Source organism: Phyllostomus hastatus, unplaced genomic scaffold (assembly GCF_019186645.2).
Source record: "Phyllostomus hastatus isolate PE091 unplaced genomic scaffold, TTU_PhHast_1.1 phas_contig_38, whole genome shotgun sequence".
NCBI lineage: Eukaryota > Metazoa > Chordata > Mammalia > Chiroptera > Phyllostomidae > Phyllostomus > Phyllostomus hastatus.
Window position 1 is genome coordinate 17,551,765 of NW_025333869.1, and position 21,766 is coordinate 17,573,530.

General features: G+C 46.2%; 1 protein-coding gene across 2 annotated transcripts; it reads left to right on the forward strand.

Annotated features, from left to right (window-relative positions):
* The first annotated feature begins 1,167 nt into the window (after positions 1–1,167).
* On the forward strand, positions 1,168–21,176 carry MAT1A (methionine adenosyltransferase 1A). Of its 2 annotated transcripts, XM_045842366.1 has the most exons (9): positions 1,169–1,484; positions 5,370–5,447; positions 8,171–8,293; positions 11,576–11,688; positions 12,123–12,266; positions 16,534–16,752; positions 17,880–18,062; positions 18,401–18,534; positions 19,105–21,176. In XM_045842366.1, the coding sequence occupies exons 1-9, from the start codon at positions 1,391–1,393 to the stop codon at positions 19,205–19,207; spliced, it is 1,191 nt and encodes a 396-aa protein (XP_045698322.1). In that variant the 5' UTR covers positions 1,169–1,390; the 3' UTR covers positions 19,208–21,176. The 2 variants fall into 2 exon arrangements, with proteins under 2 accessions (XP_045698323.1, XP_045698322.1); XM_045842367.1 differs by lacking the exon at positions 17,880–18,062 and having other exon boundaries at positions 1,168–1,484.
* The last annotated feature ends 590 nt before the right edge of the window (positions 21,177–21,766 follow it).

The window sequence follows — 21,766 nt, forward strand, 5'->3', positions numbered from 1 at the left end:
AAAGTGTCTTACTTTATCTCTGAAGAGGTCACTTCAATATGGTTTTCATTACTGCTGCTGATGATCAGTTGGCAAAAATCAAGAACTGAAGCCCCAGAAAAAAAATTTTAATGTTCATATTATAAGTACAGAGAGGATTTGGCCACCAGCATTGTTAGTTGGAATTATTACATCCTATTTTTTGCTTCCCACAGTCTACCCTTTGATGCATCAAGTTTTGGTTGATTACTTTTCATTGCTTTCTAGTGATTATCTCCACCCATTCTCATTTTCTGTGATCTTAGTTCCCTATTGTCCTTGGGCCTGAGGATGCAGCTAGATCTGAGAGTGGGAGAGAGTGGAGAAATGCTATCATTTAGTGCATAAACTGGTTAAAGATATAATCCTGTTTATTACATTTTTTTGGTCAAAGCAAAAATACTGCAAGAGTTATGTGAGCAGGATGTTTATCAAGTATATAGAGATGAATATGTATATCTTTAATTTATCATCTGGATACTTTGGGGAACTAACTCTGGCAATTTCCCTCAAGAGTCCTTTCCAAAACACACACTGTTCTCTTTTAAAAAGCCCAGATGCTTTTTAAACATCTTCCTTCTTATTGTGATTGACAGCATTGTAGAGAAGTTGACAGCTTAGGTGATTTCTATTAGCAGAAAAATGTGAACTCAAAAGCTTTCCCTCGAAAATGAATCTGTTGTGTAACATCTAAGCAGACTTAGAGTGCAGGTACATGCTTTTGCTCTGAGAAGATGGAAGAAGGGGAAGAGCCCAATCTAGGCAAAGTGTGGGGGAGTAGGGGGAGCACCCAGCTGCAGAGGCACCCTGTTTTACCTAACTATATTTCTGGAAAAATGATTTCTTGCTGCCCATTTATATCCCTGAGTAACCACAGTTCCCCACCCTCCAACATGGGATGTTAACCTTGGAACAATATGGAGATTAGCTGCAGAGATGAAATAGAGGCCCAAAGAACTTCAGTTCTACAGAATCTGTACAACCTTCTTCCCCATACATTGACCAGATGCTAAGGCTTGGGAAATTAGAGTTAAAGACTGAAATTCCTCAAGGTAAGAAGACCCCCCCTCTCCCAGGAAATGGACTCCTCCAGTTTTCTCACATGATTATGCAGGCACTTTCACTTTTCCATATATAGGAGTCACTCAGGAGCAAGATCTGACCAGTCAGAGGGAGTGACACATCCACATTCATTCCCTCCCTTCTCACCCATCCTCACCTTACTCTCGAATGCTCACAGGCAGTTAGGCAGAAGTACTCCCTGTGGTCCTGCCAGAGACAAGTCTGTTGAATTTAAGAAAAAAAAAACTGAGGCAAAGTAACAGCCTTAAAACTGTTGCCTTGAAGAAGCTGGGTGAAGAACTGTGAAAAGATGAATGGACCAGTGGATGGCTTGTGTGACAATTCTCTAAGTGTAGAAGGAGCCTTCATGTTCACATCTGAATCTGTAGGAGAGGGACACCCAGGTAAGTAGGTTAACTGGGACCAAAGGTGACCTGTGCTGAGTGAGTTGCTTTTACTAGAAGTCTTAAAACAGTTTGTGTTAGTTACCATAAGGGATCTCTGGACAAACAATATGAAGTATTTTCACTATATTTGTAGTTTTGTAAAATAGTCACATATGCAAATGATAAATTGTAAGTTAATGAAGCTGAGGGTTCATGCTGCCACCATCCCGGGCATCTCAGCATGGTGGGGCTGTGACAGAGAACATGCAGCTGGTTGTCTAAAGATACTCATGGACATAAAATGTGTCATTAGCTACAAACATTTTGTGTATTTTTTAGTAAATCTTTAATTTGTTATCAATGAACAACTTAAGTCAACAGAGAAGATTCCCTCAAATAAGATCGCGGATCACTAAGTTTTTTGTGTAAAGCACATATAGTTTGTTTGTTTGTTTGTTTATCTTCATATGATATCATTTTTCATTGCTTTTAAAGAGAGGGGAAAGAAGAGATAAACATTCATGTGAGAGAGAAGCATCGATTGGTTGCCTTCCTGTGTGCATTCTGACTGGGAATTGAACCCACAACCTTTTGGTTACATGGACGATGCTCCAACCAACTTAAGCCATACTGGCCAGGGACAAAAGCACATGTAGTTTAGAAATGAATGGCCATGGGTTCTAATAGGTGCTAAGATTGATCTCTAGGTTCTAGAAGTCTCAGATATGTTATCTAAAAGAAGTAAAGATGACTTCTTGAAGAGGAAGAAAATTCAAGCTTTTTTTTTTTTTTTTTTGGTACCTGGAAGGTAGGGGAACTGTGATGTGGGGAAATGAGGGAGGCTTCTGTGGTGACAGTGAAGACCATAATCAGAGCCTCAAGTTTTAGAAGAGTGGTTCTCAAACTTCAGAGTAAAATATGAGTGTGGGGCCCCACCCCCAAACTTTCTGATTTAGTAGGTCTTGAATGAGGCTCGAGAATCTGCATTTTTAGTAGGTTCCCAATCTGCTGTTTGTGTGGGAAACACACTTTGACACCATTGTTCTAGGAAAACTCCAGGGGGCTAGACACACTGATTTATGTATTTAAGTGCTTCTTCAAAATTCATTTGAGTAGTTGAAGTTTTGGGTAACTTACCACCAAGTCTACCTTTTTTCTTCATCCTCCTCATTCTTGTTCTTTCTCAAAGAGATTTAACTTCCGTACCTTGTAACTCATCATTACACATCTCAAAATACACTACTCCTTCCATATGCTTTAGTCAGTGGTTCTCAACTGGGGCAATTTTGTCTCTTTTCACCTAAGGATATTTAAGAACATCTAGAAACATTTTTGGTTGTCAGAACTATGGAAGGGAATTGATATATGGCCATTCAGTGGGTAGAGGCTGGACATGTTTCTGAATGCCTTGCATGCACAACACCATCCCCCTACAACAAAGAATTTTCTGGCCCCAAAGGTCAATAGTGCCACTGTTGGGAAACCTTGGGTTTTGTAAGTGACTTACCTGAATTCAATGTAAATAGCCTCTTTTATTATACACAGTTTTATAAAGTTTATAGGTTCACTGTACTCAAAATCTCAGATCCATTGCTATGTCTGGCAAATTCTGGATAGCTCCCTGGCTTTTGAAGGCCATGTATAGGTTGGGGTTTGCTACACCTAGAGGAAGTGGGTTATTTTGGCCTGAAGTAGCCAGTGTTCCCATGGTACAGACAGCAATGTGCTCAATGGACAGAGAAGGAAAATTCCAGCCAATCGGTTGTTTTCTCTGCTGAACAGCAGACCTTCAGTTTGTCTGATTCTTTCACTTGCCAGTAAAAATTAACTGTCCTCATAACTAAGTCAGTTTTCACTAAGGTTTGGTGACTTTCTGCTTGTTATTCCAGTGCTAAATTCCTCTCCATCAAAAATATAAAATTAATGCTTCTTTTTTAACTTCCAAAAAAACTAACTATTGACTATCTTAAGGCTACTAAGTGACAGTGATAAAAATTTCCAAAGCCTAAAGAAACAGTTCTGAAGGGCCTCCTTAGATGACGTTTTAGTCTGTCAAGCTAACTTGATACCCTTGCTCGACTCCAGCTTTATCCCTAATATCCCTTATCCCATTTCCCTGTGTGAACCGGGGCCATATGACCTGTGTCCTTTCAACAAGTAGAGTCATCATGATCAGTATGTGAGTAGCTCCTAAGAGTCCTGATGGGTAAGCCTAAAGTGGGTATTTCAGCTGTGGGAGGTCTGTATTAGTAGGGGTACATAGAGGCTGTGGGCTCATACAAACTTAGATTTACAACCAGATCTGCCATTGTGGGTGGATAGATAGAAAAACTCAAATGTGTGTGTTTTTTTCTCTTTTGTAATTTTTCAATTGCAGTTGACATTCAATATTATATTAGTTTCAAGTGTACTGCATAGTGGTTAAACATTTATATAGCTTACAAAATGATCACCCCAATAAGTCTAGTACCCATCTGACAGCATACATAATTGTTACAATATTAATAGTTCCCTATTACTATATTCCCTATACTGTACTTTACATCCCCATGTAAAGTTACTACCAATTTGTACTTCTTAACCCCTACCCCCTTTTTACCCAATAACCTAGCTTCCCTCCCTTGTGGCAACCATCAGTTTGTTCTCTGTATCTATGAGTTTGCTTCTGTTTTGTTTGTTTATTTTGTTTTTAGATTCCAGATATTAGTGAAATCACATGGTTTTTGTCTTTCTCTGTCTGACTTAGCATAATACCCTTTAGGTGCAACCATATATTTAATACCACTTTCTGGAAGGAAAAATTGGGCAGTTCACCTTTAATGACAAATTAACATTTTAAAGTATAGAATTAATATGTGCTTGTGAGAGAACTACTTGATTCTGGATCCAAATTCTTAACTTAGAAACTTTAAAAAATAAGAGAAACACATGGAAACTTTCAGAGGTGATAGATATGTTTGTTACCTTGATCTGGTGATGGTAACACGAGTGCATGCGTACATCCAAACTCACCACATTGTGTATGTTAATTATATGCAAAGTTTTCATAGACCAATTATATCTAAATAATTCTGGAATAAATTGTATTAATTTATTAAGAGCAGACCTTATGGTTATTTTGAACACTAAATGAATGTAGTATGTGTAAATAGATGTCACTTTTATTTCTGAATTTGTGAACCTTGGCAGTTCACATAACTCCAAAGCAAGAGCAGATTTTTCCACAGTGCTGTTGAGTGGTCTACATGCTCATCTATGTAGAGCTTTTAAGGCAAATACAGAACAAGGTCAAATGCCAGCTCATGCTGAACTGTTGTCAGTACCACCTTGACTGACTGAGGAGGTCAAAACCAGCTATTAGAACACCTAGGCTTTAGGAGACTGAGTGATTGTGGGAGGATGGGAGAGCTGCTTGTGGAAATGGTCTGCAAAACAGTAGTGATATACAGATGTTCTCTCACAGAGTCCTTCTGGGTAGAGTCATGGAACTAGGCATGGTGTTTTACAGCCACAGACTGCATCTTGTGGAACTTGCAGTACAGTGCATCTGCATGTCCCTTCTGATTTTACATCTTGGCACCTAATCTCACTGATGTTATTGACTACTTTAGCTTCTATATACAGGACTTTTCTAGATCTTAGAATTAAAAGGGATATGTTGAGGAATGAGAGACTTTTTAGTTTGAAGAATGTGTGTGTTTCTTTTTTTTTTAGAGAATACTATGATTTTATACATCATACAAAAGTAGGCAGACACAACAAGAAATTAAATTCAAAAAAATTTCAAACATTTTTAAAAAGTATCCTCTTAGGTAGATTTGTTATATAAACTGACAACATATTTGTAATGGTTTGTTATACCTAGTATTTCTGTGATTCTTACACATGTTCATTCCTTTCCAGACAAGATTTGTGATCAGATCAGTGATGCAGTGCTAGATGCCCACCTCAAGCAGGACCCCACTGCCAAGGTGGCCTGTGGTAAGAAACGCCTGAGCCCCTCCTGCAAGAGGCATAAGCTGTTGAGATGGAACCTTTTGCCTGTGTTGAAGCTCCCATCTCAGCAGAGAGTTGGGAGGGCAACAGGAGTGATTAAGTCTACTTCTCTCATTTCACTATGGGGGTAGTGGATATAGCTGAATCAGGGTCTTGGCCAAGGTCACAAGTAGTCGTGCGTACCATGGAGACCACAGAGAGCCTCGCTCTCTTCACTGTTGGTGCCCTGCACTGTCTGCTGCACAGAGCAACCTTTCCTTCTCCAGTGCCATCCTAGCCCCTGTATAAGTACTAGGACCCTGTGTCTCTCTGAGGTTAGACTTCACCCTAGCATCTCTGTAAACAGCTGAAGAGAAGGCTGGCCTGCCTTTGTTTTTTGCTCAGGATCTCACTCCCTAAATCCTGCACGTGAGTTTTAGCAGTAAGGGAGTGGAAGAGCTCCAGATATGTCAACCTCATTCTTTTCTTTTAAAGTATATTTTATTGATTATGCTATTACAGTTGTCCCATTTTTTCTCCCCTTTAACCCCTCTGCCCTGTACCCCCCTGTCTCCAGCATTCTCCCCACTTAGTTCATGTCTACGGGTCATACCTATAAGTTCTTCGGCTTCTCCATTACCCATACTATTCTTAACATCCTCCTGCCTATTTTGTACCTACCAATTATGCTTCTTATTCCCAGTACCTTTCCCCACATTCTCCCCTCGCCCCCTGCCCACTGATAACCTTCCAAGTGATCTCCATTTCTATAATTAACTTCCTCCTCTAGTTGTTTGCTTAGTTTGTTTTTGTTTTAGGTTCAGTTGTTGATAGTTGTGAGTTTGTTGTCATTTACTATTCATAGATTTCATCTTCTTTTTCTTAGATAAATCCTTTTAACATTTCATATAATAAAGGCTTGGTGATGATGAACGCCTTTAACTTGACTTTATCTGAGAAGCACTTTATCTGCCCTTCCATTCTAAATGAAAGCTTTGCTGGATAGAGCAATCTTGGATGTAGGTCCTTGTCCTTCATGGCTTGGAATACTTCTTTCCAGCCCCTTCTTGCCTGTAAGATCTCTTTTGAGAAATCAGCTGACAGGCTGATGAAAACTCCTTTGTAGGTAACTGTCTTCCTTTCTCTTGTTGCTTCTAGGATTCTCTCCTTATTTTTAATCTTGGGTAATGTAATTATGATGTGCCTTGGTGTGTTTCTCCTTGGGTCCACTTCTTTGGGACTCTCTGAGCTTCCTGGACTTCCTGGAAGTCTATTTCCTTCACCAGATTGGGGAAGTTCTCCTTTGTTATTTGTTCAAAATAATTTTTACACTTGTTACTCTTCCTCTTCTCCTTTTGGAACCCATATAATTCAGATGTTGGAACATTTAAAGATGTCCTGGAGGTTCCTAAGCCTCCCCCCCTTTTTTTTGAACTTTTATTTCTTCATTCTTTTCTGGTTTAATGTTTATTTCTTCCTTCTGGTCCACATCGTTGATTTGAGTCCCAGTTTCCTTCCCATCACTATTGGTTCCCTGTACATTTTTATTTATTTCACTTAGCATAGCCTTCATTTTTTTTCATCTAATTTGCAACCAAATTCAACCAATCCTGTGAGCATCCTGATCACCAGTGTTTTGAACTGTGCATCTGATATGCTGGCTGTCTCTTCGTCACTTAGTGTATTTTTTCTGGTGCTTTGATCTGTTCTTTCGTTTGAGCCTTTTTTTGTCTTGATGAGCCTGTTACATAGTGAGGGGTGGAGCCTTAGCTGTCCACCAGGGCAGGGCAACCCACGTTGCTGCATTGTGATGCTGTATGTGGGGCAGGGGTCCGAGAGGGAACAATGGCCTTTGCTCCACTCTCTGCCAGATTTTAGTCACTTCCTCTGCTTCACACAAGCAAAGTGGGCCCTTCTGGTGCTGATTCCCAGGTGGGTGGGCTTGTGTACATTCTAGGACCCTGTGGGTCTCTCCAACGAACTCTCCTGTGAGGCTGGGAGTTTCTCCCGCTACCGCCACAACCTCCACAGGTGTTTTCAATCGTGGTTTGAGGCTTTATTTCCCCGCACTGAAACCCTGGATTGTGTGGTCTGTCTCACTCCCGAGTTGTTCCTCTCCGTTTATCTGCGTGTGAATGTGGGACTGCCCACTTTGCCAGCTGCTGCCTTGCCTCAAATCCTCTCTGCGTGCCTGTCTTCACCCCTCTTACTGGTCTGGATGAGTGTCTCTTCTTTAACTTCTTGGTTGTCAGACTTCCATACAGTTCGATTTTCTGTCGGTTTTGGTTGTTTTTTTTTGTTTTTAAATTGTTGTTGTCGTCCTTCTTTTGGTTCTGTAAGGAGGCACAGTGTGTCTACCTACACCTCCATCTTGGTCGGAAATCTTGACCTCATTATTTATGATAACAACATACAATCATTGTCTCATTTTAATCTGCACTGCAGTCTTATTATTATTTTCACCTAAAAGCTGAGGAAACAGAGAGAAGCTAAGTAAGTTGTTCAAGATCACACAAGTAGTAAGTACTTGGTATGAAAACTCAGGCGTAATCAATTCTTTTCAAAATGTAGTTCTCCAGACATTTGAAGATGGTCACCAACTGTGCTGGAATTCACTCTTTTTATTAGCATTATTTTCTGTCTAGAATCTATTCCTGGTAAGGTTCTCTGTGAGTCTCTTTATCAGCACTGCTGGCACGTGGCCACTACCTTTCCTCCTTCCCTTCCAGAGACAGTGTGTAAGACAGGCATGGTGCTACTATGTGGGGAGATCACCTCCATGGCCACGGTGGACTACCAGCGAGTGGTGAGAGACACCATCAAACACATTGGCTACGATGACTCTGCCAAAGGTAAGGACAGGGCCCCTGCTCTGAATAGATGTTGGTCCCTGCTGAGAGAGCCCCCGATGCTGAGTCCCACTGGAGGCTCTGAGTCTTCTGAAAGTACATGTATCACCAGGGTGAAAACATTCCTATGTCTGTCTATCAGGGACCAGCAGTCAAAGTCTCCTACAACAGAATGGCAGACCGGGTGACGGTGCCCCATTGAGGAGTCTGTGTCCATCCATTGTTAACTCTGGTCTTGTTTAATGTACTGCCTTCTTGGAGCTTTGGAAAGAAAGAAGCTGTGAGGAAAAGAAGCTGCCCTCTGCTGGGGTCCTCTCCTCTGCTGGGCACTGTGATGGTCTCTTTGTACATGTCATTGAACTTAACTGTTTGAGGGACCCTGCTATACTTCTTATGCAGATAAGGAAATTGAGGCTTAAAGATGTAAGTAACTCAAGAGGACATGATCAGTACAATACATGGCTGCCCCATTTGAGACTCCTGTGCTTTCTGCTATACTATGCTGCTTCATATTATAGATAAGAAGATGACAATTCAGAACTGGTACTGAGCAGGCAAAGGAGGCAGGCTGGCCCAGGTTGGCACCAGTGGCAGGCAGTGAGGGAGTCTACAGCACAGGCCCTGGAAGGAATGCAGGAGGAGCACTGTGGTCAGCTGTGGATGAGAGCTGGAAGGAACAGAGGGCCCTGTGAGTGGGCAGGCCAGTGAGGTGCCCCATGTAGAGGGGCATCAAAGGACAGGCGTGAGGGCTAGCTGCTGGGAGCCACTGCCTACTGACACCCCACTTAATTCTCATTTAAGGTGATGTGTGGCATCTTTTTGGGTCAGGGCAGGCTGGGGTGACATGCCACACATTTATAAGTGAGAGAGCTGCTCATCGTTTGAGGCACAGACACATGCTTGGTGGTGCCACCTTCTGACTCACCTGAACGTGTGAAAGTGTTGGATGTTACACAAGAATCACTGGGAAGAGAACCAGTGAGTGCAGGTCAGTTCTCCTAGCTAGGACATGGGGCATTCATATAGGCAACACATTGTCCCAGATCAGCAGCTTCCTGGTATGTGGCCATGCCAAGCCTCCACCCTGTTCTACCATACATTCAAACCTTATTCAAGAGCACACTTTGTTCTATTAGGGATCAGGAAAATTCCCCAGGAGATAGTATCCCCAGGTCTAGAAAGGACAAAGCTCTGCTGTTGGCTAATGTTTCCGTGTGCTGAGCTGGTCCATATGCCTGCACCAAAGAGGCCCCATGTGCGGCCATGGCCACTGTAACAAGGACACAGGCTCACTGCTCCTCATGGTGGTTTGCTGCTGAGACCCTGGGCTCACTGCCCTTTCAAAGCCCTGCTTCTTCCTTTAGTTCCCCAAACTACATTTTTCCAAATCACTTGAAGCCCTTGATTGATTTTTAGCATTAAGAAGATTCATTATTTAGACAGAGTGATTAGACAAAATGCAAAATATTTAATGAAAATTGGTGAGTCTTTGGCAGCTCTCTCAAGGTTGTTCATTAGTTTGTGCCTTCAAAAACATTCACTGGGAGCAGGAGGCAGCCCAGGACAGAGGTAGCCTGATATTCCCAGAGTGGGGGCACTGCCTGGCATCAGATGGCACAGCACGAGGTGCCCAGTAGGGAGTTGGTGGCATAGTGAACAAGAAAGAGCTGTGGGAGGGTCCAGAGATATTGACTGAGAGCTGTCTAATTGGGGTGTGTGGGAATGGGGAGTTGGAGGAGGAGCATTCTAGGCAGAGAGACATGGGGGAGGTAGAAGAGCATGTTGTCTTTAAGGCTACACCCAAGTCCATGTTGGCTGACAGAGTCCATCTGGCAAGGGCAAGGTGGAACTGAGGAGTTCAGGTTTACTTCATCGGGCAGTAGGTCCTCACTTGAAGCATGTACATGGGTTGGATCTGAGTTTGTTGGTTTATTTGCTTGCTTGCTTTAGTTAGCCCATTAGCACCATAGGTAAGAGAATAGACTGGAAAGGAGGTACCAGTTAGTCAGCTTGTCACTAACACTAGACCCTGTGGTGGGCCCCTGTTTGCTTTAACTCCCCATTCACACAGCCCCTAAGCTGGGGTCTGCACAGTTGGAGGACCAACAGGTAGAAGAACTCAGTGTCTGTGCACAGCACTCCCTCCTGGGGTGCCTGGGGCTGGGCTGCTGTGAGCCCAGACTTCCCTGACCCAGTCCCCAGGCTGCTGCACCTGGTCTGGGCAGGATCAGCTTCCATCTCTGTGCCTGAGCTGTGGGGATGGGCAGACAGGGCCTCAGCCTCCAGATATGTGCTTCTTCCTTTGGCTCAGAATCTCAGGATCAGAGGACTCTGACTCTGGGAGCTTCTCTGAGTAGTTCATGCACACTTTATTTGTTCAGTATGTTTAATACACATGCTCCTTGAATTATGATGGGGTAACATCCTGATAACCCCTTCATAACTTGAAAATATCATAAGTCAAAAATGTACTTAATATACCTAAACTATGAACATCACAGTTTAGCCCAGCCTGCCTTATATATGCTCAGAACACTTACATTAGCCTGGAGTTGGCAAAAATCATCTAATGCAGTGACTACACTGTAAAGTGTGGGTTGTTTACCCTCGTGACCATGTGGCTGATTGAGACTGAGCCTTGCTGCTCCTGTCCAGCTTCATGAGAGCATATCATACTGAATAATGATAACCCAAGAAAAGATCAAAATTCAAAATTTGAAGTATGGTTTCTATTAAATGCATATCACTTTGGCAACACCATACACTTGGAAAATCCTAAATCAAAGCATTATAAGTCAGGGACTATCTGTACTTGGATTTGGCTCATACCTGGGCTTCTGAATGGTAGTGTTAGAAGGGCCCTGGGTTTTCACTCAGTTTAGTAATTTTCAACCTGGGTCCTTGGAGGTGCCTGTGGGAGAGCCCAAGGGTGCAGGGCCATGAGTCACCCACCTTCTTATCAGCCAAAGCAGCTATAGCTGTTATCTGGTTTGTATGTATACAGCAGTTCTGTATAGGACATAATTTCTAATCAAGGTGTAATTTAATCCAGTAAAATGCACAGTGCAGAATTTTCTCTAACTAAAGAATTTTACCTCATGGTAAGCATACCTGGCCTTCCCCATCCAGGCATCAGCCCTGGGCCCTGACAGACCCCAGCTAGTTAGAGACCACCTCTGCAGCACTAAATGCCATGTCAAGAATGGAACAGTCCACCGAGGGAGCTCACAGCCACCCTGTGTCTGACATGTGCTCCCACTCAGGCCTGTTTTCTCTTCTGCCTAGGCTTTGACTTCAAGACCTGCAATGTGCTGGTGGCTTTGGAGCAGCAGTCCCCAGATATTGCCCAGTGTGTTCATCTAGATAGAAATGAAGAGGATGTTGGGGCCGGAGATCAGGTAACTGAGCACTGAGCATGGGCGCTGGGTCAGGACGTCCATGCAGTTCAACATCTCTTGGCCCTGGCCCTGACATGTGCTGGGGAAGTTCCTGAACAATGGGTTAACCATACTGTGGGGTGACCCCTCATCCTAGAGGATTGTAGGGAGGCACATGCCTGGAGTGAGCTGCATACCCCTACATCAGGGCAGCAACTCAAGGACCCAACTGGCTATGGAAGGCTATGGTTGCTGGTGTGGATTTGAGCTTGTCTCCACCTTGTAGAGGGTTTTGGGCATCAGGGACCATGCCTTCCCCTCCACAAATGCCCAGTGCAAATGTGCCTATATGAGGTGTCCAATAGATGTCAAAGTGCAGCAAAGCTTTGGATTTGAAGGAAGTTGTCCTGTGTCTAAAGTGGGTGTTGCTCAGTTGGCTCTCTCCCTTGCCACAGGGTTTGATGTTTGGCTATGCCACCGATGAGACAGAAGAGTGCATGCCCCTCACCATCATCCTTGCTCACAAACTCAACTCCCGGATGGCAGACCTGCGACGCTCTGGGGTGCTGCCCTGGCTGAGGCCCGACTCAAAGACTCAGGTGAGTCTTTTCTTGACTCCTTGGGAGCTCCAGACATACACTTTAAGCACCCCCAAATCCTCCTGATTCTTGTTCCTATTAAGATCAAAATATTCAGTCTGGATACTCAAAGAATTATTGATTTTGAAAATAACTTTATTTGAAAAATCTTTAGCTCTAGATGTTTTTTCTCCTCATCTTATTGTAAAAAATTACAAAAGAACCAAAAAATTAATAGGACTTTTTAAGATTTTTTTTGCCTTCTTAGCCTGTGTTGACTCTGGTTTTATGATTCCCCAGTTCCTGCCACACACTTCTCAACTGGTTTCAAACTTTTGGTCCCTGCCTTGCCATGAAGACAGGCCTCCACATCCTAAACAAGCCCCGAATGCCACCTGAACAAGGATTTTCTGCCTCTATCTGGGGCTCTTTTTCTTGGTTTCTCATAAAAACACTTTATCTTTGCTGTTTCTGCCTCTGGCCCCTTTGGCTCTTTACCGTGCTTCTCCCTGCAGAGTTGAAATCCCCTCTGAAGTCTGTATTTGAAGGTCTATGGAGATGCAAGTATTAGAACTCCTGGAGGCCACCTGTCCACCTTCCCTGTCCACAGCCTTCCCTGTTTAACCCTGATGCCCCGGGTGGCCCTTTTTCTTGGGGTTCCTCTTCCACAGTTTCTTGGCGCTTCTTCCATACTCTCTCCCCTTCTATATATGCTAGTGGATCCAATTTTCACTTCAGCTCACTCAAAACCCAAATCTTTCAGCTGCAGCTCTCTCCGAATCACCAATCACATTTTTCATTCACCCTGCAAACAAGTGTGCCCAAGAGCCCACTGTGTGCTGCTGCACTGTTGCCTCAGCTGAGGGGAGTTCCATGAAGGGCCACCTCTCCCCTAGGGCTGCTAGGCACCCTGTCTCCCCTCCCCTGTTCCCTGCACCGCAGCCCTCTGCTCCAGCCCATTTCCCAGGCCAGGGCCAGGAGCAGTGCCTGGCCTGCCCGGCCCTCCCAAGGGTTTTTCCTGCCAGGAAACTCCAGTTAATTTCTTTTGGGCTTCACTTAGAATTTCCTAATATCTGCTCAGATTCTCCTACAACTTTCTGCTTTCTACAGGGGAGAGGGAAACCCCACTTGTTATTCTGACATTCAGAGCCTTTTACAGTCTTTCAGTATTGCCTTCCTCTGCCTCCCCTCCTTCAATCTTTGCTTAATCTATATTAGTTTACTCACGCCCCCCTTGTTTCTTAGTGCTTTGCCCCTGTGTTTTCACCTTGAACATTACCTAGGCTTGTTCTCTGGTTCCCACCTGTCTGTCATTTGTCAGCCAAGTTCCCACCTCCTCGTGATTGCCCTGGGCACCACCAGATGGGGCCTTCTCTTGCCCCTGCAGTTGGAATTTAGCTCATTGACTTTACAGCTCGGCATGATGCGTGTGACTCATCCATTGCTCCGGCTAGGGTCCTTTTCACCTTGTGTGAAAGGCCACAAAGGGTGGAAGGGGTATGTTGGCTGTACCTGGGGCAAAGGAGCACATTTGTGGCCTAGAGGAAACCCTTCCTTGGGACTTCTGATGTGATTTCCATGCCCCAACAGTAGGTGGGGTGGAATCAGCAGCATTCCCCAGCTGTTGTTTGAGGTCATGGGGCAGGAGAGCTCAAATGCGAGATCATGATGGTGCCAGAAGGAAGGTATATGTAGAGGTCGGCATGCCCTGCTCATCCTGTACTTGAGCTGTGTTTTGGGGCTGTTGTGGGGCTGTGTTGACAGAAAAGGCAATCCCAGAACAGGGATGGGAGGAAGTGGAGCAGCTGAGCTTTCCTTTTCCCTCTGTGAGATTAAGGCTGGAGCTCCACCTGCATGCCCAGCTAAAGTATAAAGGCTTTCTTTTTGCTTACTAATAGGTTTCCTAGCTGAGAAGGCAGCCAGGGAGGACAAGTGTAGGGGTGGGCTCATTCAGGGTTTCCCTTCCTGCAAAGATACACTGAATTCTCTTAAAAATGCTACTTTGGCTACCAGAGTGTGCCTGGCTCTCCTGCCAACGGTGGTCCCAAGCCAGCTGGTGGCAAGAGAGTGCCAGTGTGGTTCTGCTGACAGTTCCTGGACCCACAGGCTGCTGCCCTGTGGTGGACACTGTGCCAGGGCCCACTGCTAGGCCATCTTCTCTCTACCATATCGGTAAAGGATTTTCATCATGTACCCAGTGTTGGCTGTGAACAGGATGAATCTTTCCACCTGAACAAATTCCTCCTGCTGATATGGAGAATTGAGTGGCAGCATGAAAGCTATTTTTGTACCCGTTCTGAGTTGTGATTTCCATGGTGTGTTTTTCCCCTGACATGATGAGATAAGAGCCATGCTGGAGCCCTTTGCTTTGCCACAGTTCTGTGGTCCTGCAAGGACACTGCTTAGGATTTGCAGCCAAGTGGGAGGTCGGGAAGCAGCAGCTCCTCAGGATGTGAGGAGCTCCTCAGGTAGCCTTTTCCTGAGGCTACCCAAGGGGCAAATCTAGTCCTAGAGCCAGTCATAGGCCCTCCCCTTCTGGGAGCCCCCCGGCTCTTGTCTCCTCTCACAGGGTCCTGAGTGTGTACAGCCTAGCAATTAAGGGTTGCTCCAAGTCCACAGATGTTTCTGTTCATCTGCCCATCTCACAAGGGTCAGGCTTCATGTGGGAAGGTTCTTTCTCTTCTTTTTTCTGGACCCCACCCTATTGCTCTGTGGGCCAGGCAGGACAGAGTAAGTCTGACACAAGTCCCACAAGTCCAGTGTTCAGTGGACATCTGAGTGCCTTGGGTTTGCAGAGACCTTGCTGTAGGCATAGGCCCAGGAATGAAGGCACTGCTTGTGGCCCATGGTCCTGTCAAGGCCCTAGGGTGGGAAGAAGTGCTGTGACTACCAGCCTGTGTCTCCACCAGGGCCATCTAGCATAGCTGCACTCCTGCAGGCCCCACAAACTCCATAGTCCCTGTGGGCACTACTCTTGTGGGTTCATAGTGATTGGGTAGCAATGGGGCCTGTGGCTCCAGCATAGACCAAGAGGGTCTTGAGAGACAGCCTCCAGCTCCTCAGAGCCCCAGCTACCAAGCCACACAGCTCCAGATCAGAGCCTGCTTTGCTGATTGACCTAGGCATTTATGTTCTGAAACCTTGGCTTTCTTGTCTTTAAAAGGGGGCTAGTAACAGTTTCTCATAGATTTTGGTATGGTTTCTAGCATACAGTGCATGCTGAGTCAATGCTAGTTTCTTTTCTCAGCCTCATCTGCCATCTCCTTCCCTCTCACTCTGCAAGCCCAGAGTGCTCAGGCTGCTCTCCTTTGTTTCAATCAGACCAGGCTGTGACATCAGGCCTTATGCTCACTGAGGTGTCAGTAAAGGATGGGGGAGGGGCACTGGGGAGAAGCATTTTTTCTGTGCTGCTGTGGGAATGACACAAACTTTTAGATCAGGCAGTACAGGGTTTGGCTCTTGGGCTTTTCACGGACTGGCATGTGACTTAGACAAGTTGTCTCACTTCTCATAGGCTTGTTTTTCTCATTTGCAAAGTGGAGATAACTGATAATGCCTGTCTTGCCAGAATGGCTTAGATATTAATTGATAATACACAGAATGGGCATGAACTGGCCCATGCTGGTGGAAGTTACATTAGATCTGAGCCTGTGGCCTGATCTGCAAGGGTCCTGTGGGTAGGTTCCATCCCTCAAGGTGCTCTTTGCTTCTCTTTCATTTACCAAAATACCCAGAGCTGGCAGTCACAACTGGCAACTCCTTCTGTCTCAGCTCCCCTGACCTGAGTCCCTCTCACTTTGTCCCCATAGCCAGGAAGTCTGCTGGCTCCATATGCTTCCAGAGCTCCTCCACTGAGAGGCTGGGATAGTGAGTATGTGGCCCATAGACTCCTGTGTCCTTAGAAGGAGCCAGGATAGCTTGACCCTGGTCCATAGAGGGTCAAGAGAGGGCTTTGGCTAGGGGACATTTGTTGGTACCCAGATCCTTTGAAATAGCGGTAGAGGAGGCCCCTGGGTCATAGAGAGGAAACTATAAACGCCGAAGTCCCCAAGTGGAAATAATTTTGGTCACAGGTGGGAATAGCTTATGCCTCATGCCCAGTCATTCCAGAGCCCTGGGCAACTATTCAAACACCAGCATGTGCCTGATTAACTTTTTTGAAGGCCCTTTGAAGACAAGAGAGCCCCTTGGTTCCTGGGAGCCCTTGCTGCCTCTGTACCTAGCACCGATGTATCCTCAACTCAGGGCACAGCCTCATGACGTGTCCTCTTGCCCTTATGACCAACAGGTGACAGTTCAGTACATGCAGGACAATGGTGCAGTCATCCCCGTGCGCATCCACACCATTGTCATCTCCGTACAGCACAACGAAGACATAACACTAGAGGATATGCGCGAGGCCCTGAAGGAGAAAGTGATCAGGGCTGTGGTGCCGGCCAAGTACCTGGATGAAGACACCATTTACCACCTGCAGCCCAGTGGGCGGTTTGTCATTGGTGGTCCCCAGGTGTGCCCTGGTCTCTGAATGAGGCCCTGATTTGTCTGTCACCTCCCCAGGCACAGAGACTGTAGGAGGGGCCTTTGTGTTACTCAGCCCCGTCTGGCCTTGGACAAAATGTGAAGTCAGCTCACTCTCTGTGAGGCTTGCTGTGTATTGGAGATATGTCCCCAGGATTCTTCTACTAGTGTTGCCCCTCCTACTCCAGACATCCCACATTTGATGTCATACTTGCCCAAGCAGCTGCTGCTTTACCTGTTAATGTGCTAACTTACTGTTGCAAATGACTGACTTTTACCAGATGGCATTTACCAGGTCTTTGCCACAGGTTACCTTCAACTCCTATGGGCAGCAAGATGGGGAAGTTTATTATGTGTGGACATCTGCTGCCCTCTTCTTCCTGTCCCACAGGAGTGAGGAAGTGGAGATTCGCATAGCACTTCTGTGAGGCTGCTGACCTCTGCCAGGGATCTCAGTGGTGAATGTATTGCCACAGAGCAGAACACCCATAATAGGTCCTATGACCAAATGTTGTGCAGACATACATGTTGAAAGAAAGGTCAAGTTCATTATATTTTCTGCAGGACTCTCAAAGGCTAGAAATATGCGGGAACGATGGATCTCCAAGCAGGGGTGAATAGTGTGCACTTTTCTCGAATCATTTAACATAGAGCCCCTGCAGCCTTTTAAAACACCTTTACTGACTGGTGTTGCACAGAGCAGACATGTGAGGAAACAAGCCACATGCCATTTACTGGGTGGTACCAGCTAGGGCCACAGCCAAGGGTGCGTTGATTACAACACAATTTCCTCCTGCAGTTGCATTTCTCCACTATGATTGACTCATAAAAACAAAGGTATTGGGAATGGGTCATCGTTTGTACTTTCTGATAAGGCTCTGACAGCCTACCTGGCTTCTATAGCTGGTCAGTGACTGATCTGGAATTACAGCCAGGGTTTCTAGCTGCGTCCTAGCTAAGGAGTCTTGGAAACATGCCCCAGGAAGCTGCAGGGTACTTTCCAAGGTGTAGTCCAGTGGCCTTCACAGTGCTCCAGCCCCCGTCCTCCCAGTCCAGCCATGTGGGGTCTGTGGTTCTCATCCCACCCTCCCTCTGTTTCTTCCTTTCCCTCTGCAGGGGGATGCAGGTGTCACTGGCCGTAAGATTATCGTGGACACCTATGGTGGCTGGGGGGCACATGGTGGCGGGGCCTTCTCTGGGAAGGACTACACCAAGGTGGACCGCTCTGCGGCTTATGCTGCCCGCTGGGTGGCCAAGTCTCTGGTGAAAGCAGGGCTCTGCCGGAGAGTGCTTGTGCAGGTGGGTAAGACCCCACACCACTCTGACCTCACCAGCTCTGATGGGAAGGCCACATACTTTGCCAAAGTTTGTGACTCTGTGTGTGTCACATTGGGCACCATGGCCAATACCCTGAAAACATGGGGCAGAGAATAAAATCTTCAGGGAGAGGGCCATGCACAGAAACTGCCCACCATGAAGACAGCAGGCATTTCTAGGCAGACAGGTGGGGGGAACATGTTGGGCAAGAGGTACCTGGTATGTGGTTCTAGCTGCCCTTCCTGAGGACAGGAAAATTTCTGTGAAGGGCAGGCCCCTGCTCAGAGGCTTTGAGCCCTGATCCTGGTCTTTTCTGGAAGGTTTCCTATGCCATTGGGGTGGCTGCGCCACTGTCCATTTCCATCTTCACCTACGGAACCTCTCAGAAGACAGAGAAAGAGCTGCTAGATGTTGTTAACAAGAATTTTGACCTTCGACCTGGAGTCATTGTCAGGTAAATATGTCACCTTGCACTCACTTGTAGCAGCACACACTCAGCTCAGCTGAAAGGGAAACAAGCAGGAAGGTCTTCGAGTTCTTGGCCCAGCACAATGCATAGCCCAAATGTAGTGTTCAAGTTGAGGGGGCTGTGTAAGATCCCTGCTGGCCCAGCAGATGCTGACTCCAGGTGGGAGGTCTTGGGAAAATAATTATAAGGCCAAATGGCTAAGAATTCAGTTGACAAGTGTAGTCCCATCTGTTCTCATTTCTAATACCATCCCTGTTTTCTGGAGCTTGCTGACTTGATGTTGGTCTGGGTCAGGTTGGTGGGATGCAGAGGAAAAAGGCACCACAAGTCTAGAGTATAATTCTGGTTCCTGATTGGGCTGTTCCTATACTGCTGAGCCTACTTTTCAAGGGCCAGTGACAGTCACCCCATAAGACATGATATAGTGTAGACAGGAAACTTACAAGAAATTGCATTGTGAGTGTGATAGGCTATTACTCCTATGCCTGAAATTCAGAGAAGGAAACCCTGCTTCTTTTCCATTGAAAATGACCCTTTCTTCTACTGGACATGCAGGGATTTGGATTTAAAGAAGCCCATCTACCAGAAGACTGCATGCTACGGCCATTTTGGAAGAAGCGAATTCCCATGGGAGGTTCCCAAAAAGCTTGTATTTTAGAGTGAGAAGCTGGACCTGTCCTTGCCCTGGGGGCATCTGGGAGCCCCCATTCCTCTGCTCCAGGATCCCAGCGCTCAGCTCTCCCAGACCAAAGGCTGCTGACTATGGTCAAGAGAGAGTGCCCTATCCCCTACCCCCACCCCACTGATCCCTCCTGGGCAAGGCCTAGACCCTCTGATTTAGCCCTATCCTGTCATCATCATGAATGGCAGGAAGCAGGCAGCTTCCTGGTGCTGAGGGTCTGATCTCTTCTTGAGGACAGTCATGATGTTCCCCTGCCTCTCCCTGAGACAAGATGATGTTAATTTAATAGAAAATTTACCAGGAATAAAATCCTCCTCCTCCCCCACAACCTGGACCCAGACCACACCCCCCACCCCCTGGCATGTGCCAAGGTCAGTGCATCTCCCAGATCTCCGGCCAGAGCCTTGAGTCAGGGCCTTCACAAAGAGCCTCCCAGACCAGGCTTCTGGTCAGCATAAGAACAGGGGCTGCCATGGCCTAAGCACCCACAATAAGCAAGGGTCTGAACTAACCACTGATGCCATTTCTTCTTCATTGCAACATGATAAGGTGTCACCTTTGTTATCCCTGTTTATAAATGAGGAAATGAAGCACAAACCGTGTAGGTAACTTTCACAAGTTCCCACAGCCACATGTGTCAGGGCCAAGACATGAATCCAGGAGCTTTGACCCAGGAGTCTGGACCCCACTCGACCACCCAGCCTTGCTCCAGAAACAGGACTGAGCAATGACAAATCAGGTTGAAGTAAGGCTGTGGCCTCTGTCCTAAAGATCTGAGGTTGCTGGGAATTAGGGGATTGACTCACTGGCTCTTGGTGAGCCCTGAGCAATGATCTGAAAATTGAGGACAGAAACAAAGGACTGTTTATTTGCCTCATTTATATCAGAAGACAGTTCAGAGTGAGCTGGCTGGGCTGGAGTTTGGAATTAAGAAGCAACCATATAACCCCAGCCACTGACCACTTAGGCACATGAAGGGCAAGACTTCATGTGAGGGCTGGGGTCTGTGATTCAAGTTTAATCCAGTCCCATCTGGGCTTCCTGGAGTAGGAGAAGCCCTAGCACAGGTGGCTAGCCCCTGAAACAAGGCTCTGGAACCCTGAGTCCTTCAAGTCTTTCTCTCCCTCTGGCCCTTTCATAGCCCTGCAATCTCAGTGCTGTTAGAGTAAGTGGGTGAGCTCCTCAGATCATCCTGCCAGAGAAGCCAGCCCCAAGACCAAGATATCTAATGTTCAGTGGTGACCTAGGGGGCAGGCCTTAAATCCTAGTGGTAGACAAGTTGGCTGAGATGTCATGGGAGATTCTGCCTTTGCCAGGTGGCTTCTGGGTCTACTTCTGAGGGACCCGAAGTATCCTCAGTGCAATAGGATCTTGGAAGCTGTATGTTCATCTGCCTTTCCATCCATTGCCATGCACTTTACCTGTCCTCAGCCTAGGAAGCATCTCTACCTTCTTTCCAGCTCCCCAGACCACAGGCTCAGGTAGGGGCCTCCAAGGGCCCCAGGAGAGCCCTGGAGACTGGGCTTCTTTCCGGGGCACATGGTGCTGGTTCTGGCTGTGACAGGCAGCCCTAGATGCCTCACCTGGGAGCAGACCACCTGTTTCTGGGCCCTAGGCCTGAAACACAAAGACCCTCGGGCATCTCTTTCCATCAGGAGACAGGCAGCTCCAGAGAAGAAAAAGCCCAAATTACCATAAAATTCTAGAGTTTGCATATGACACAGGAAGCTCTGGTCTTTCCAGTTACCCAGAAAGTCTCTGGTTCTTCTCAGGAGAGAGAGACTCAGCTTTGAAGGTGGCTGAGTCCTTCTACTTAGGTTATATTCGAAGAGAAAATCCCCAACCCCCTAGAGAAATAAGATCTTTTTTTCTGTCAACATTGTTTATATAGAGCCTATATATATATTGGTTTTCTAGGACAGTGAATAAAGACCCCACACAGCAACTCTGAGCCTAGTTGATTTTTGTCTACAAACCCTCTGAAACCTCCCCTTCAAGTGGCATTACCTGGTCTTCCATTCCTCAGGATAGTGGATGTCCTCCCCTTGGCAGTGCACCAAACAGGGGTTTTTGGTTCCTGGCCATGTGGGGCTCACCCAGCATGGATTGAGTTTTCTTGTGCACCAGCTTCTATGCTGTCACTGCATTACCACAGTCATACTGTACCACACTGCCACCGAGATAGTCCTGGAAACCCACTAACATGTGGAGAACCTGAGGCCCAAAGAGGGTTTGGGATGTGACCAAGGAAATCTGGCTGTCAGGTGGCTCCTTAGTCTTCAGACTATACTCTCTGATCACCATTTGTTGCTGCTCTTAGTTCTTGTTTATGGTTCATTCTCCTGCCCCTTCCTGCATGTTATGCACAGTAAGGCTGACAAGAGATGGGTGCTCAGGCAATATCTGTCGAATGGTCGAATAAGTGGAATGGATGAGGGGTTTGGTCTGCAGAGAGATGAGCCAAGCCTATAAATGGGTGTTCATTTCTTTTTCACATGTTCTGTGAAGAGAATTAATAGATGGTTATTTTTGTTA

What these genes read in the sequence shown, in the direction of transcription:
- MAT1A (XM_045842366.1), top strand. Translation starts at nt 1,391, where the DNA reads ATGAATGGACCAGTGGATGGCTTGTGTGACAATTCTCTAAGTGTAGAA. An exon ending in ATGTTGGGGCCGGAGATCAG is followed by an intron (nt 11,689 to 12,122) that starts GTAACTGAGCAC and finishes CCCTTGCCACAG; the next exon opens with GGTTTGATGTTTGGCTATGC. An exon ending in GCCGGAGAGTGCTTGTGCAG is followed by an intron (nt 18,063 to 18,400) that starts GTGGGTAAGACC and finishes CTTTTCTGGAAG; the next exon opens with GTTTCCTATGCCATTGGGGT.